This window comes from Seriola dumerili, unplaced genomic scaffold (genome assembly GCF_002260705.1).
Source record: "Seriola dumerili isolate Sdu_G_001 unplaced genomic scaffold, Sdu_1.0 BDQW01000111.1, whole genome shotgun sequence".
NCBI classification, from domain to species: Eukaryota; Metazoa; Chordata; class Actinopteri; order Carangiformes; family Carangidae; genus Seriola; species Seriola dumerili.
The window spans coordinates 2,589,786-2,605,569 of NW_019174366.1; the positions used below are offsets into that span (position 1 = coordinate 2,589,786).

General features: G+C 43.1%; 1 protein-coding gene across 2 annotated transcripts in view; it reads right to left on the minus strand.

Moving 5' to 3' along the window:
* Nucleotides 1-2,211: 2,211 nt before the first annotated feature.
* The window catches only part of LOC111223603 (sentrin-specific protease 3-like), an 18,123-nt gene continuing 4,550 nt past the window's right edge, over nt 2,212-15,784 (minus strand). The window contains exons 1-11 of one of the 2 annotated variants that reach the window (XM_022747814.1): nt 14,089-14,202; nt 12,002-12,727; nt 10,460-10,579; nt 9,293-9,404; nt 8,805-8,952; nt 7,191-7,238; nt 6,458-6,535; nt 4,871-5,008; nt 4,657-4,740; nt 4,497-4,547; nt 2,212-3,206 (exon numbers count right to left, since the gene is read on the minus strand). In XM_022747814.1, the coding sequence (XP_022603535.1) occupies nt 3,096-3,206; nt 4,497-4,547; nt 4,657-4,740; nt 4,871-5,008; nt 6,458-6,535; nt 7,191-7,238; nt 8,805-8,952; nt 9,293-9,404; nt 10,460-10,579; nt 12,002-12,668 (1,557 nt within the window). In that variant the 5' untranslated portion in view covers nt 12,669-12,727; nt 14,089-14,202 and the 3' untranslated portion in view covers nt 2,212-3,095. Of the gene's footprint in view, nt 3,207-4,496; nt 4,548-4,656; nt 4,741-4,870; nt 5,009-6,457; nt 6,536-7,190; nt 7,239-8,804; nt 8,953-9,292; nt 9,405-10,459; nt 10,580-12,001; nt 12,728-14,088; nt 14,203-15,784 lie in introns of those variants that run through there. The other variant, XM_022747813.1, reaches the window with a different exon arrangement.

A 15,784-nucleotide genomic window follows, 5' to 3' on the forward strand; every position in this document is an offset into this window, starting at 1 on the left:
ATTAAACTTCTGGCCCAACATGTGCCTGGTTACTTGGTCTGAGTCTGGCCCATATAAACACACATCTGGACCAATGCACAGATGTGGAAGTAGCATCTGACAATTATGTCATATATGGGCCAGATTCGGGCTGTGGAACCGGGCCTATACTGGGCCAGAAGAAACATATTTTCTTCTGAGGCAGCAGATGGTCGGGTCAGAATCTGAATCCATGGACCAACCTGCCTTGTGTCAACAGTCCAGGCTGCTGGTGTGATGGCGTGATGGTGTGGGGAGTGTTTTCTTCTTAATACCAATCAATCCTGGTCTGAATGTCTCAGTCTCTCTCAGTATTGTTGCTGACCATGTTCATTCCTTCATGGCCACAGTTCACCATCTTCTAATGGCTCCTTCCAGCAGGATCACGCTCCATGTCACAAACTGGTCTCATCAACATGACAGTGAGTTCAGTGAACTTCAGCCCCCCCAGTCTCCAGACCTGAATCTAGTAGAACACCTTTGGGACGTGGTAGTACAGGAGATTGCAGCATGAATGTGCAGCTGACAGATCAGCAGAAATCATGTGATGTAGTTATTTCAACATGTTGCAGAGTCTCAGAGGGAAGTTTCAACATTTGGTGGATCAATGACATGAAGAACTGAGGAACCACCCAGAGTTAATGTGGTGTAAAGTGATCAGTGAGTGTATTTCTCTGCTGAAGAGTGAGAAATCAAAAACCAAACGATAGCAATTTTGCATAAATTCGCTTTTGTTGCCATTTTTCACAAAACATCCAACCCTGCTGATGCAGAATTTGTGGGTCACCTTAAACAATCATCTCTACATGTTCAGTGATGTAACATCCTACAAGCAGAGTTATGGGGTAGAAGTATTAAAGGTCCATATTTTATACTTTTCCAGCGTCTTATTTGAAGTGTTGATCCATAAAATGATCTTAAGAACCAAAAACAATTTCAGTTGCCTATAATTTACACCTCCTCTCTCAGGCTTCCCTCTGGAGCGCAAGCAAGAACAAGGTGTTTCGTGTTGGTCTCTGAGCCTCTCTTCTGATTTGTTGTTTTCTGAGTGAAACACGGCCAGGCCAACCACAGGTAACGGACTGTATCCTACCACTGTGTAAAAACCACTCAGTAAAATTCTGGTATTACAGAAAAAAAAAAAAAACTTTAGCTGCTTGTCTCTAATATTACTATCCATGAGATGTGTGATGTATTGGCTTCCTAACATCCAAAGATTGTGTTTCCTCAGTGACGGAACGGCCACTTGGTAGTGTGTTGGTAATAAAGTTCAAACAAAAAACTAAATAAAATAAAAAATAAAAAAACTGGTTAGATGGTGGGTCAAGGTGGGTCGGGCTGGGAGTGGTGACTGCTTTGTTGTGACATCACAAAGTTCCAGAAGTCCTGACGGCTGGTTTTAAGGCTCAGTTCCTGAATACAGGCTGTGTGCATTTCTCTGTGGACTGAGACTTTGATACTTTCACAGTATTAATATAGAACCTAGACCTGATCTATAATCAAACTGCACATGCATATCTACCTTTAGACTATATGGACCTATTAGTGGCATGTAATTTGTAATTTGATTATCCCACACTCAGCTGATGCAGTAGCATCAATAAAATGCACAATCTCGTTTGCCACGTATTTTTATTTTTATCAATCATAATGCATTGTAGAAGATATATAAAACTGTCAACTCTGTTGCATCAACTCGTTTGAAAAAACAAAACAAAACAAAAAAAAAAAAAAAACAAAAACAAAAAACACAGCTATCAACAAATTTGTCTTTCGTTATAAAAAGAAGAGGAGGGTACTGTAACTCCGTTGTGGACATGCTTAATCTATTGTGTAGCTGTCGTGGTCCTCACCAAATGGCTCTCAAACTGTCAAAGAAACACTAACCAGAGGATCTCTTTTGTACCTACACCGAAAACAACACAAATTAGTAGTCCTCCTTTTAACACCATTTGTTTAAAGCAAGAAGCATATCAACACATTTACTGACAGAGAGAAAACACAGAAAAAGATAAATGCAATGTAAAGCTACCCCCTTCTTTAGGCCAAGCGTGGCTTGTTTGGGCGGCGGTCGACAGATGCGGACCCTGTCTCCCGTGCGTCTGACCGGGAAGACAGATGGAGGCAGAGGAAGTTTCTGGCACGGGGGGTGGGGTGGGGGTGGGAGGTTGGGGGGGTGGGGTGGGGTTGGGGGTGTCAGTGTGTGGTGTGTTCCATGGATGTTGTAAATTCTGATTTCCCCCTCAGAACAGCTCGTCACACGCTGCAGCATCAACTACGCACCAAAGTTCCTTTTCTCAGCATCGGTTTAAATCCATCTAAATGTCTGGTAGGAGACTGTCAAACAGATATTATACACTGGAAATGTCACGTCGCACTACAGTGGCAAACATTATGTGGTGACTAGAGAGAGAGCATTGTCAACATAACATTGGCTGTAGCATGGGGGAGTGTGTTTCAATGAATCTCCTTGTTTTTTCCAAAGATGTCGAATGAGAGTTTCACACTTTTGACTTTTTTTTTTGGAATGAACATGACTTCCTGTATGGACCGGATGGATGAAGGCTCACACACACTGGTTCAAATCATTCTGCTGCCTCTGCACTCACCACTCAGGCATCTTAAAGTTATAAGTCACGCTGGACAAACTGTGGTCCAGTCCTTCATCTGGACTGGTTCTTTAGATATCTCAGATCTTTTTCATGCGTCCATTCAGACTGAAAAACACACATGGACTACAACAGGATGGAAGATTAGCACATGAAGCTAGTCTTGGCCTCTGTCAACCACAAAGGAATAACCTGGACATTAAATCAGAGTTGTCAAAGGGTGGAGAGAGGGAAGCAAAGAGAGACAAAACAAAGCAAAACAATGACATCACCTACAGTAGAAGTAGTTTCTCTGGATATTGGCAGAGAAAAATAAAGTTTTTGAAAAGTTTCTCTTTTTCCAGTCACTCATTTGCTCCCCGTGTCCTCTTCTTGTTATATCATTGTCCCTCCATCTTGCTGGGGTTAGGGGCGGGAGCAGGTGGAAGATGGGGAGGGGGGGAGGGGGGCTCGGGTCGGGGTGGTTGGTCACAGGATGAGTTTGCAGTGACAGAGTTCTTTGTACATTTGCCTCCTCAGCCGGGGCATGTCTTGCTGGCCGAAGCTGAACGGCTGCCCTAGTGCCAGACACTTGCAGTACTGCAGGATGGTAGAGGGAGAGAAACAAGTTACTGGCTGCAGGAACGACCCGGTCGCAACCACACGTTTGTAATAGTGCATCCCACTGTACACATCAGCTGTGTCCCATTCAGGGGCTTCACCCTTTAGAGGCTGCATCTGAACGACGCAACTACACTGCCCAATTTCAAAGACACCTTCAACGGGTGGATCCTTCGTGGCCCAAAAATATCCCAAGATTCATTGCGCGCTGGTAATAAAAACAACAGTGACAGAGAGCCTGAGGATTACACTGTTAAATGTAAGTATTGGGTTTCAGCTCAGTTCAGCAGCTAACCGTACAACTCTTAAAAACCAAGGGCCTTAAAACCTCAAGCTTTTGTGAAAAGTAGAATCGCCTCCTGGTGGTCCTCTGCCTCCTCCACTGACTAGCTCCAGGTTACATCCCTGTTTATCCAGAGTCAGAGAAAATACGAACCATTTGCCTGAAATTTGGTCATCATTTCTGTGTGAAGTCTTGAGTCACAGCTAAAAAGTGTTTTGTGAGGTCACACTGACCTTTGACCTTTGACCACCAAATTCTAATCTAGTTCATCTTTGAGTCCAAATGAATGTTTGCGCCAAATTCTAAATCAGTTCAGTCAAGGCGTTACTGAGATCACGTGTCCACGAGAACCCGAGAACAACTCGCCTCTGGCTCTGGCTGTCGTCGGCACGGAGGCATAAAAAAAAAAAGTTACATAGTGTCAAGGTTGCTAGGCGACACGAGCCACGCTTTCTGCAGGAGGAGGAGGAGTCGACCCCCTGTGTTTAGTTTCACTGACGTACAGGTCTGTGCCGTCCTCACTGCACTGCTCTGCAGATTGGACCAGGATGTTTTTAGGATGGAAGAGTTTTTGCTGGTGTTGCTGGGTTTGAAAAACACAGGGATGCAACACAGATGATCAGGTCACAGGGGGGGGGGGAATTACACAGTATCAGGAAGGCTGTTTTAATGTTGAGGCTAATGGGTGAATATAACATAAAGCATGAGAGACATGTGGCAGTCCTTTAGGAACAGACTTCCTTCATTAGACACAGGGGAGGACTCAGGGTTGGCCGACTTAAACACTCCATCATCAGTTGCACGCTCACAGCCTCTGTAGTGTTTCTAAGGCTCCTGCAGTGCACTGATAAATGTGTGTGTGGTTGTTTGACAGGAAATGAGATTGTTAATCAGCCTGAATTGAGACCGAGATGCTGATATGATTAAATGTGCATCTGCTAACGTGGTATCAATGCGACTTTAGAGCTAAACCATTAGAAACTCACCTGCAGCACAAAAGCCCCACAGTCACTGTCGTTGTTCTGACGACCCACATTCTGCAACACACAACGCGTTACCTCATTAACCCGTTAGCACGTTAACACGACACTGTACATCTGTTGAATGTATTTAAATGAGCGAGCCGACTCTGTGTCAGCGTCTCACCATTTTAAAAAAGCCTTTCCATCCCGTCAGAAAGTCCTGTTGGTCTTTTTTGATGGCCTCTGCTTGAAGGTACTTAAAAATGTGCTGGAAACAACAAGAGATTCAATGAAAGAACGATGAAGCAAAACAACACAGATCACAGGTCAGTGTATTCACAGAGGGTGTCTGATAATAACAATGATCTAGGAGTGTGGGGGCAGGTGTCATGTCCCACCTTTGGGCAGCGTCTGTTGAGGGTCCGCTGAGAGTCAAAGTAAGTGATGGCTCGACGAGGAATGTCCACACTGACCAGAGACCAGTGAACCTCTAGGTGGATCGGGATCAACAACAGATCCTTCTGGAAGATGTCGACCTGGTCAAAGTGAAGTCAGGTGAGAAGAGGAGAGGGGTGGGGGGCAGAGGAAACAGACATGAATAAAACTTCACACTGAGCTGGACTTCAGGACAGTGGTATGTTCCATACATTTATTCCACGCTGCCTCCTACAGCTGGAGAGCACAGACTGAGAGGCGTCAGCACTGTTCTGCCTGCATGAAGCTGCAGGTCACACAATACTGTGCAACACCAGAGACAGGCTGAGGAGGAGCTCCTGTCCTTCTCAAGATATCAAACACACCACGAGTTCAGTATAATGGACGGTTTAAATATTAAACAGGGACGTGTCCTTGTCCCCTTCATCATGAGTGTCCCCCTACAGACACTGTATTTCGCACAGCGGAAGGTTTCAGTTGAAGCAGCCCAGCACGGTCGCTCAGTGAGTCGTGTTAACTGTGCAGGTTTGACCGGAACCAGAACAGAACCTTATGTACGAGTGTGTAAAATAATATCTCTGCAATGTTAAAATATCACCTCACACCCTAAAACACCCTGAAATACCAGGCCACAACATTATCTAGCTATTCAGATCTAATTATAAATAAGTAACTGTGACTCATGTTAAACAGCAGCTTCTGGTTATTGTCTCATATAAACAGTTAATAAGCAGAACACCATGACAGAGAAGATGTTTAATAATAAGATTTCATCATTCGTACAGTTCATCCTGATGGTATTTCAGGTTATAGCGCTCAGTCCTACTGTATTTGAACTACACAGCCTGGAGTCACTGCGCTACAGAGGCAGGTTGTTGAATGGACGGCGGCTTTATGGACTTAGAAATGAACTTTTAACATACACAGCACTGATGTCACAACAACCCGTTTCTTCACAGGGGTTGGGCGCGGGCGGAGGAGCGTGGACTGTGTGGATCTGCCGCTTCCTCACACTGGTCGCCCGTCTGTGCAGGTTCACAGAGAGGCAGACCCACGGACCATCTAACACCTCAGGACTCCCCAGGAAGAGACTGGAGGAGGCCGGGGAGAGGGACAACTGGGCTGTTGAGCCTGTTGCCACGGTTACCCAGACAAGTGGCAGATGCACTGACTCGTTCTCTATGTTCTTAGTGAAGTCGTTCAGAGATATGGACATGAAGGAGAATGAATGACCGGTCGAAGGTGAAAGCCTGCGACTGTCCTGTCTGCTGTGTGGATGTGACTGTGAATGAAAGAGGTGCACGGAGCACGACGCAGTAGTAGTACACAGTAATCATAAAGCCTGGATGACAAAAAGCTACTAGAAACTATCAGCTGATAACAGACACATTTTACTGCTGAGCAAACAGCAGGGGTGAGACATGCTTCCGCTCAGTGTGATTTGTAATAACTAGGTTTGTACGACGTCAACTTGCAGATAATCCTGCTCAACATCTATCTATCTAATTTTCTTCACTGAAAAACAGTTCAACGTTAAAACCCCCACTCACATTTTTTGTCCACCGCTTGACTCCTTCATAGCCTTTTGTCCGTAGCTTATCATAAAAGAAGCTGTTGAAAAAGTGAACCTGAGGAGGAGGACAGAGAAAACTAAGAATTAGAAACGGCCGTCATCAGGGACGATGCTCATGTTGTTCACTTTATATTATGTGAGAAAATATGACATCATCACAGTCTCCTGCAGAGCTCATCAATGGCAAGTGCACACATAACAGAGGAAACGACAAACACGTCAAAGAAAAAACAAAGAAAAGAGGAGAGAAAAAAAAGGAATAATGATAATAATTGCAGAGGCTGTCTAGTGGGAAAAAAAACAGACAGAATAGATAGAATGGCATTGAGGTTTTGCATGTATGAGGAGCATTCTTATTCTATAATTATTCTTATATAATTATGATACAAAGAAAAGGAAAAAGACAGAAAGAAGAAAAAAGAGAAGCTTGTGTACGTGTGGTGCTCATCAATGTCTGATAATTAGCATTTTGAAATAAAAGTAAAAAGATGAACAATGTTTGAAGATTAAGTAATAAATAATATAATGAACGTGTTGCTCTTAATTCCCAATTCACATCGACACAACAATCAACAACTGGTTGTAAAGCAGGAGTTCACAAAGTGTGTTACTGTTTACTGCAGCTGTGAAGACAGTAACATTTATAGATCTGACTTCACTTTGTCATCACTTGTTCTGGGTTTCAGTACAGCTCAATTAGTTTCTCTTACCCTCTCCGGCACAGAGTCCATGACCAGGTCTCCATACATGTTCATAATCTGGAAACACACACAAACAAAAAGGAAGATGGCACATGTAAACACAGTTCCTTCAGAAGGACACGGGAACGTCTCTGCCGTCTGAGGTTCTCTCCCGTGTTTGTAGGGACGGAAAACACTGTGACTGACTCTGCAGGAGTTCAGAAAGAGGTCAAACCGTTGTATTGATCTGAGCTGCCGCTGCGGCCCAGTGATTTGCTTCAGGTGTCAGGCAGCACGGGTGTTTTGTTATGTAGTGAATGGATGTAGTGAATGACAATATCCCGAACATCGAGTATAAATTGTCACATAATTGTTTTAAGACGCCGGCGTGAAGTTCTCTTCGGCATTTTCGCTCCTCTCGCTTTCTCCCTCTCACGGACGCACTCCCCCGCCCATCCAGAAAACTCTCCGCAATGTGTGACGTAGGTGAGGAGGCGCGTGCGTTTGTATCTGGGGCGGAGGGAACTGAAAAGTGAAAAAAAGTGAAGCGCCGAGGCGGAGTGTATCCGTGTTTAGAAATAAATGGTAAATGAAGATGGAGGCAGGCGAGTTGGTTCAGAAAAGAAACGGCATCAGAACACAGTCTGCCTGGCAACAAATGTTTCCCTGTCTGTTTCTGCTGAGAGCCGCTCGGCGTGAGTGAAAAACAGGGACAACAACAGCAAAGCATGAGAGTGTCTCTTTATGCATCAAAGGGTTAAATCTTGTATTCATGAAGTTCTAGAGTAGATTTCAAAAAAATATATATATATATATATAATGGATCGCAATATAGCCTAAAAATATTGTGATATTACTTTAAGGCCACGTTGCCGAGAACTAACTGCAACTATTACAGAACTACAAAAGGGGGAAGTGGTATCAGCCAGGGTGCAGCTCTTATCTCTTTACTGCGTCTTTTCCTCATGGTAGCTCCTCCCACTGAAGACGTGAGGAGAGAGCTGAGATGTCCTCTACCCTGAACGGTCTGAATCCAGCTGTGCTGTTGTTTCTGATGCTGACAGCACAGCTGGTTGACAGCTGGTTGAGTTGTCAGGTGGCTTTAACAGCTCTGATGACTTTTGGCGGTTTGTATTTATCCTTAATGCACTGTCCGAATCCCACTGAAGACAGTGCAGCAGTGTTTTCAGTCTCTCTGGGTGTTTGGCCTGCACCGCAGTTTATAAATGGACCCTGTCACATAAACCATTTCTACTGGCAGCAATATATAGTTTCAATTTATTAATATTTATTGTATCTGCATTTTTTGATATTTTGTTTGCTAATTCATTCTTTAACAATCCAAATTATGATGAATTTGTTGTAATCTGAGTCAGAACAATGGAAATAGATCCCCACGTCAAACCACATTTGTCCTTGTCAGCCACCGTATAAAGCACAGGTGTAATTGATAACACTAAAATGACTGCATTCCATTTAGGTTAGCTAGATCCAGGTCATCCTGGTGCTGTGTTCACCGCTCTCCGACGCTGGATGGAACTGAGCCACTGTTAAAGACTCGTGTTTCACAGCTGCTGTTCCTAACATACATGAAACAGGTCTACAGTGTTGATCCCAGAGAGTGAGAGGCGTGTGACGTTGTACCTGGTCGTTGAGCCAGTTCTGTCCGTAGAGAGTACCCAGGTCGTCCATCGTCAGGACGTGGCGTTTGTAGTTGACCCTGAATGTTTTAGCCAGGGCTGATCCTGACGAGCGCTGGAAGGACTGTATTAGGTGCTGAACCACTGCTTTCCTGATGAAGAACACATCACACAGAGTCACTTCACAGGTAAATAAAACATCACAGCAGTTTCATCAAATCCTGTAAAAATGTCAGGAATCAGGAGATGGATTAACCTTCAGTCTCAAAGAGCAGACATTAGGTGGTGACTCATTTACTTTAACTCTTATTATCTGATTTTACCATTTGTTTTATATAATTATAAAGGCAGTTAATCAAGAACAGATGAATGCATCCATAATGGCATTCACAGCTCCAGAACCTTGGTAAATCACTTCATTCAGCCAATCCCTGCTCTGCTTCCAAACCATGTGACCGCAGACTGAGGAAGCAGCCTGACACTGTGTCTGACCTGTGTGGCTGAGAGAAGCTCTCACTGAAGATGTCCTGCAGCTTCTCCACGATGTCGTCCACGTGGATGGGGATCAGACTGCCGTACTGCTGTAGAGACTCTTCCAGGATACCTGCAGACACAAACCACAAGACGACGACATCATCATCATCATCTTCTTCTTCTTCTTCTTCTTCACAACAAGCCAGACAAGCTCACTGTGGTGCCAATGCAAGAGGAACATGTTGTGTTTTCTGAGTGTAATTCAAACATCTAATAAAGATAAAATAATATAAAACAAAATAAAACTACTCTCACAGTGACAAATCTAACCGCTTGTTGTCTGGTGGTATCGACTGTAACCTTCCACTAAGTTAATTTAGCAATCAAACGTGACCAGAACCGGCAGTTATGATTGTCAGTCTACAGGTTTGGTGTTTTACAGTGAATGACAAAGACGAGACTGAATCCCGTTAAGGCCTGGCTCCGACTACAGGGGATTTAAAATCCTAACTGATGTTGCAATCAGGATGCATCACACACACAACAGGAGAAACTGACTTATCTTAACTTCTTTCTAACCTCAAACACACTACAAGATTGCAAATAACAGCACATCACACACTGCAGGATGTTATTAAAATGATCCTGCCAGAGGGAGGGGAGTGTAGACAGAGCAGATGTAAATAAAATGAGGACTGTGCTGCAACAACCTGTTGTAACGTGGGTAAAACTTTGCAGAAGGTGAAATTTTAACTTTTTTTATTTGTAATAAGTGTCAACAGTAGCGTGCTGGCTAATGTTAGCCTCATATGCTAGATTGTTTACCATTGCTTGGCAACATCATCAGCTGCTCCAGGACTGACGTGATCACAGCTGTAATCATCTCATCCTGATTTTAACTTCTAAATATCAAACATGTTTTTTTTTTGTTTTTTTTTTTAATCAGGGCGGCATTGATGAGGCAGTTCAGGAGGTTTAAGACTGGATGGTAAAATGATCACATGACCAGATAATCTGGGCCGAACATCGGTACCGACCAAGGTCCAGGAGCAAATTTCTCCTGTGATTGTCAGGAGGGGTGAATCAGGGTTAAACTCCTGCAGTCTGAGCCCAGCTTTAGACATGAACTCAGCAGGTTTAAGTTCATCCGACCACAGTGAACGGGAGCCTCGGTCTGATCCTCACCAGTCACACAGCTCATGTGTTCTTCAGTAAGCGTAAGAGACAGTTCCACTGGTTTCACATCCACTTCCCGTCTCCCTCTGTCCTCCTGCTTCTCTGGAGGACAGCCATTTATCTTCTTATCTGCAGAGAGGGGGAAACGCATCACACACTTCTTTCTCATACACATTCTTAGACTCAGTCAATATTTTTCATTTATTTCCAAAAAAAAGACAAACCCTGGTGAAGATAAAACATTATATTATGTTATACTACAACTCAATATATTGACACCTGAATCTAAAATGTGCAAAATCTCAGTAAAGAAGTTGGGTAAGAAACACTGAGGCTGAGAGGAACATGACTTCATGCTTTCTGCTGACTAACTGTTACAGAAGAGGAATATTTTAAATCATAACAAGTTATCTTCTTGATGAAGATATTCGCACATCCAAATGTCTCAGGTGTAGGTGTGTTGGAAAGTGTCACTTCAGTCTTGAAAAGAAAAATATCTCATGGCATGTCATGTTCTAAGAGGTTTAGGGACTTTATAGATCCATCTATGGCTCAGAACTGATATGCATATATATATATATAAACATACATACATACATACATACACACACACACATACACACACACATATATATACATATATATATATATATATATACACATAGAAAATATAAAATAGAATACAAAAAAATATTGTATAATGTACAATTATACAATAAATGTGTGTGTATCTGTCATGTTATATTCTATAATATATTTATAACATATATTCTATAACATGACAGAGTATACACAAATCACTGATTGAAAGACACTCCCATGACAAATTAATTGTCACACACCTGGGGCAGACCAGATGGCTGGAGCTTCATCTATTTTAGATCATGGTTGTAAGAACTGTTTAAATTACTTCTGACACAGGTCTACAGAGACTGAAATGCATCAATAAACTGTGATGCTGAGCAGGAGCAGTGTGGGATATTCTTCTCTTAAAGAATGATCGTTAGTAAAAAAAAAAAATATTTCTCAACAGCTCCGATCTGCTTCATTTTCATCTTGTCACAATAAATCCAACTGCCTCCTAAGCTTTTCTCAAAATTTGGAAAACTGTAAAGCCACTATAATAACAGGGATTTAAAAATGTGTAAACATTATGCTCTGTTTTTACTGGGGAAGCGGCCCACTCAGGAACTGGACCTGAGTGGACCGCTTCTGACATCAGACACAGAGACAGAGCTACAGCTATTGTCAACTTCCCTGCTGAGATAAAATAAACACTTCACTGACCTCACTCTACTGAACACACAAGGATTAAACTGGACTTCATGTCCAACTTGTGGTAAAACATCAGACATGATAGTTGTATAAAAACAACTGGGGCTCGGCAGTCGCATACAGAGAAGACAAATCAGAAAATACAGAGACATTATTGTTTTTTGTCTTCTCGTGTGATTTGATAGTAAATGAGGAGTTAAGTAGAATACAGAGCTACACCATCTTTATCTCCATCAGCCTGCCTTCTTTAGAGCTACATGTGGTGCACGTCAGTACCTCTGTCAGACTCCGTGAACCTCTCATCGGTGCTGTCGTCCTCTCCGTCGGTGTATGGTGACTGCTGATACCTTTTTATCCTCCTCTGCTTGCCGTACAGATTGTACCTTTGCCCTCTCCGGCTCCACCGGTGCCCGAGGAAGCACACCCACTGGGCCCGCTGGCGCCAGCTCTTCCAGTGCTGAGTGAGCCGAAATCCGAGGCCTCCGTGGGATCGCAAACGCTGCCAGCGCCGGAGCCTCCTCAGAGCCCTGTACCGGCTCAGGTGGGACCTGAACAGGTCCCCGGCCTCAGCCTGGGAGAGGGAATCCTCTACAGTGACATCACCACCGTCTTCTGCCTTCTGCTGTGGTCCATAATGTGGATGTGGTTGTGAATGAGGCTGATGGGTGGACTGGAAGGGAAAGTCTGGGATCTCCCACTCCACTTCTGCTTGGTCTCCTTCCTCTTCCACCTCCTCCTCCTCTTCCTCCTCGTCCTCGTCTTCCTCCTCATTGTTATCCCAATCCTTGCCTGAAAACTCGCCCTTGTCCTCCCCGTCCAGATTGTTTTCTTCTTCGTCGTCGTCGTCACCTATCGCCTCAATCCCTCCCATCCCGTCATCCTCCTCCTTATCTACATACTCGCGGGTCCACACTTTCTCTTTCTGCCCCAGCCTGAGGTGCATGGAGCTGGGCACGCTGTGGCCTGACACTGGGACGATGAGGTGGTCTCCAGGAATCCCACCTACACACAAACATGAGCAGTGATGAACTGTATCAGCTGAAAGTGAAATTAACGCCTGTAGTGACACTGACGTCACAGAGCAGAGAGTTCATAGATTATATGAAAACAGCAAATCATCATAACTGAAAAACTGAAACTAGGAAGTGTTTGGAACATTTACTAGTAAACTTAATTAGCGAGTTATGACCCATTTCTAACCAAACAGTAACAGAGGAGAGAACTATTCACTGATTTATTGAGTCGACAGACAGAAAAACTAAATTATTATTCTCAAAATGTTTTTTTCATTATCAATCAATCATTTAAGTGATTTTTCAAGCAATTTGATGACATCATCTTAGGCTTTGGAGAACAGTGGTGAGACCTGTGCATTATTTATTAACCAAACAATTAGAATTATAATAAAAATAACAGTCTGCAGATTACTTAGTAATAAGGATGAATCATTCTGACATATTTTGATGAGTCAGACTTTAGTAGATTTAGACATTCGTTTTCACTGAAAAAAACGGATGTGATTTTTTTTCTGGGGTCTTCACGGAACAAGCGTGTTCCCTTACATGTGGAGAAAAGGTTTGGGGCATGGCGTCTCTGTAGCACCAAAACACTTTATTTATCAGAGTCTGTTATGACACATTTTACCTTAGTCAAAAATAATTGCGAAAACAAAAAAAAACATATTGCAATTATTTTGAAAGATATTGTGATTTCAGTTGGAATGATCGTTTTTCCGTTTTCATTTTCATTGAAAAAAAATGTTTTTATGATGATGTGATTGTTCGGGGCCTTGTACTAAACAATGTATGTCGGGGCATCTCTGTATCACCACAACGCTTACGGTCATATTGCAATTTCGATTATATTTCGATTAATTGTGCAGCCCCACACTATGATGACAGCTGTTGGACCTTCTGTTCCTTCAAAGGTCTGAACTGTCTGAACAATTTACTGTTGGTGAACACTGTGACTTTTTGTGTCAAAGCTGAACTGTGTGCAACAGCAGCTCGTGAATTCACTTCACCTGTCTATGTGAAATGATTCTGGTGATTTACAGAAATGAGCTGAGTACTCACAGTAATGCTGCTGACATTTGAACTTATTGCTGTGGCTTCTAACTGCTCACACTATTTTTTTGTGTCAAGGTGGTTTCTTATTACTTCATCAGGAAGTACTTACTGCACTGCAGTTAGTTGGAAGAGAAATGAAACACATATTTAGGCATTGCTTGTATCTTCTCTGAACAGAAGACATAAATAATTGTCACTTATGACCAGACTCATCAGATTTGAACGACCATTATTCATAACATACGAACCTAACTTGAATTTAAATATGTTATTACCCATACGTATAATGCCTACCTCCTCCCTGTGTCGTCCTGTCCCACTGCGGTCAGACCCAGGTCTCCCTGCCAGCAGTTCTGGGCCAGGCTACCGCCACTGTCTCGCATTATCCACGGACAACCCACGACCTGCGCCAGCTCGTCACCTGCAAACAACATACACATTTACAGTGCGGCTCTAAACATACAATCAGCTCACAAACTGGTTGAGAAACTAATTATGTTGTAGGTTTGGAGATTAGTCTGAGGTGTCAAACAGAGCAAGCCACTCTACCCTCTATATAAATGCAGCTTTGTTTAGTTATCTTGCGGTGAGAGGGAACATTGCTTTGAACAAAGTTGCTCCACAGTGATCCACTCTCACTCAACACCGCTCATATTTCCTATTTAAAAATTCAATTGAGCCATATTTCTAATCCACAATGTATATCACTGCATTTCTGCACCATGAAGATACCACATATCACTTTGTAAAACATTATTCAAGCTGCATTTATATACAGCATAGCTGAAGACCTGTCACTAGTAATGTTTTAGCCCCATCTATGATCTCAGCGTTCCAGATGTTACTCTTGTGTTTCGGTCTCACAGTGCTGCCAATGTAAACTTTGGGGGAAATGTGACTCCTAATATTGTACCCCGTTATAAACAGTGGATCTTCAGACGTATTTTGGACTGTGAAGATATCTCCTGTCAGCCTGGAAGGACAACACATGCATCCAGGTCAAAACCAACATTTTGAATCCAAAATGTCCACAGACTGTGGCTCGCCACAGGTTGGGACAGCGGGTTAACATATGTCACACAGTTCGGTATTGAAGCACTGCAGGTCAATATCTGATCACACTCTAGACAGAATAACAACAACGTCCCTCTGAAGTTGTCAAGTCCTGCTGGACATCAGGCAGCAAGGTGCTAATCTTTCAGCACTCACTGGTATAAAAACACACCACTTGCTTTCCAGTGACTGGCACAACTAGCGGGAACCTGCAGGCACTTTTTTCCCATGAAATAGACAGGAGGCAGTCAATGTTAATGACCTCTGACCCTTCCAACAGAACACTAATGTGTTATTTTCACAAAACTAAGGAAGCTATTTTAATGGTAGCTTTTTAAAAATGGTCTGGTTGTACTAGCTAATGAGACAGAGTGCAACAACACCGGACTCTTTTTACCAATGTGCACTGGTCAGAGTGCGGACATGTACCTTAGCTTGCTAGCTAGACTGAGTGGGTTTACTGTACCACTGCCCAGCTGGGAGAATAACTGGGCAGCTGGGAGAATTAGCATTTATAACAGTAAATACTTGCATCCTGTGCGAGGAAAGATCAGTTAGAGCTGCTCTATGGTGAGAACAGTTGTTTTCCGATGCAGGAAATAGTCACACCAGAGCTAGCTTGAGCGGCGACGAGCGCTAGCAACATCACCGCCAGTTTCACAATTTAATCCTAAATACAACTCACACCGATTGCAAACCTTCCGCTGTCAGTAACTATGGAAAGACAAAGCCACTGCACCACCATTGAGAACAATCTGTAATAACCAGACCTTGTCAGTAATCTGTTGTCTATCAATGCTAACATATTAGCTAGTTAGCCCATGTTGTCGTCAGCTTAGCTAAGCGTTAGTTTAGGCAGATTCCATGTTAGCAACAAAAAATGAAACGCCCGGCTTATGCATACCTTAAATAGCCAGGTGTTGCATGTGTGTGCTTT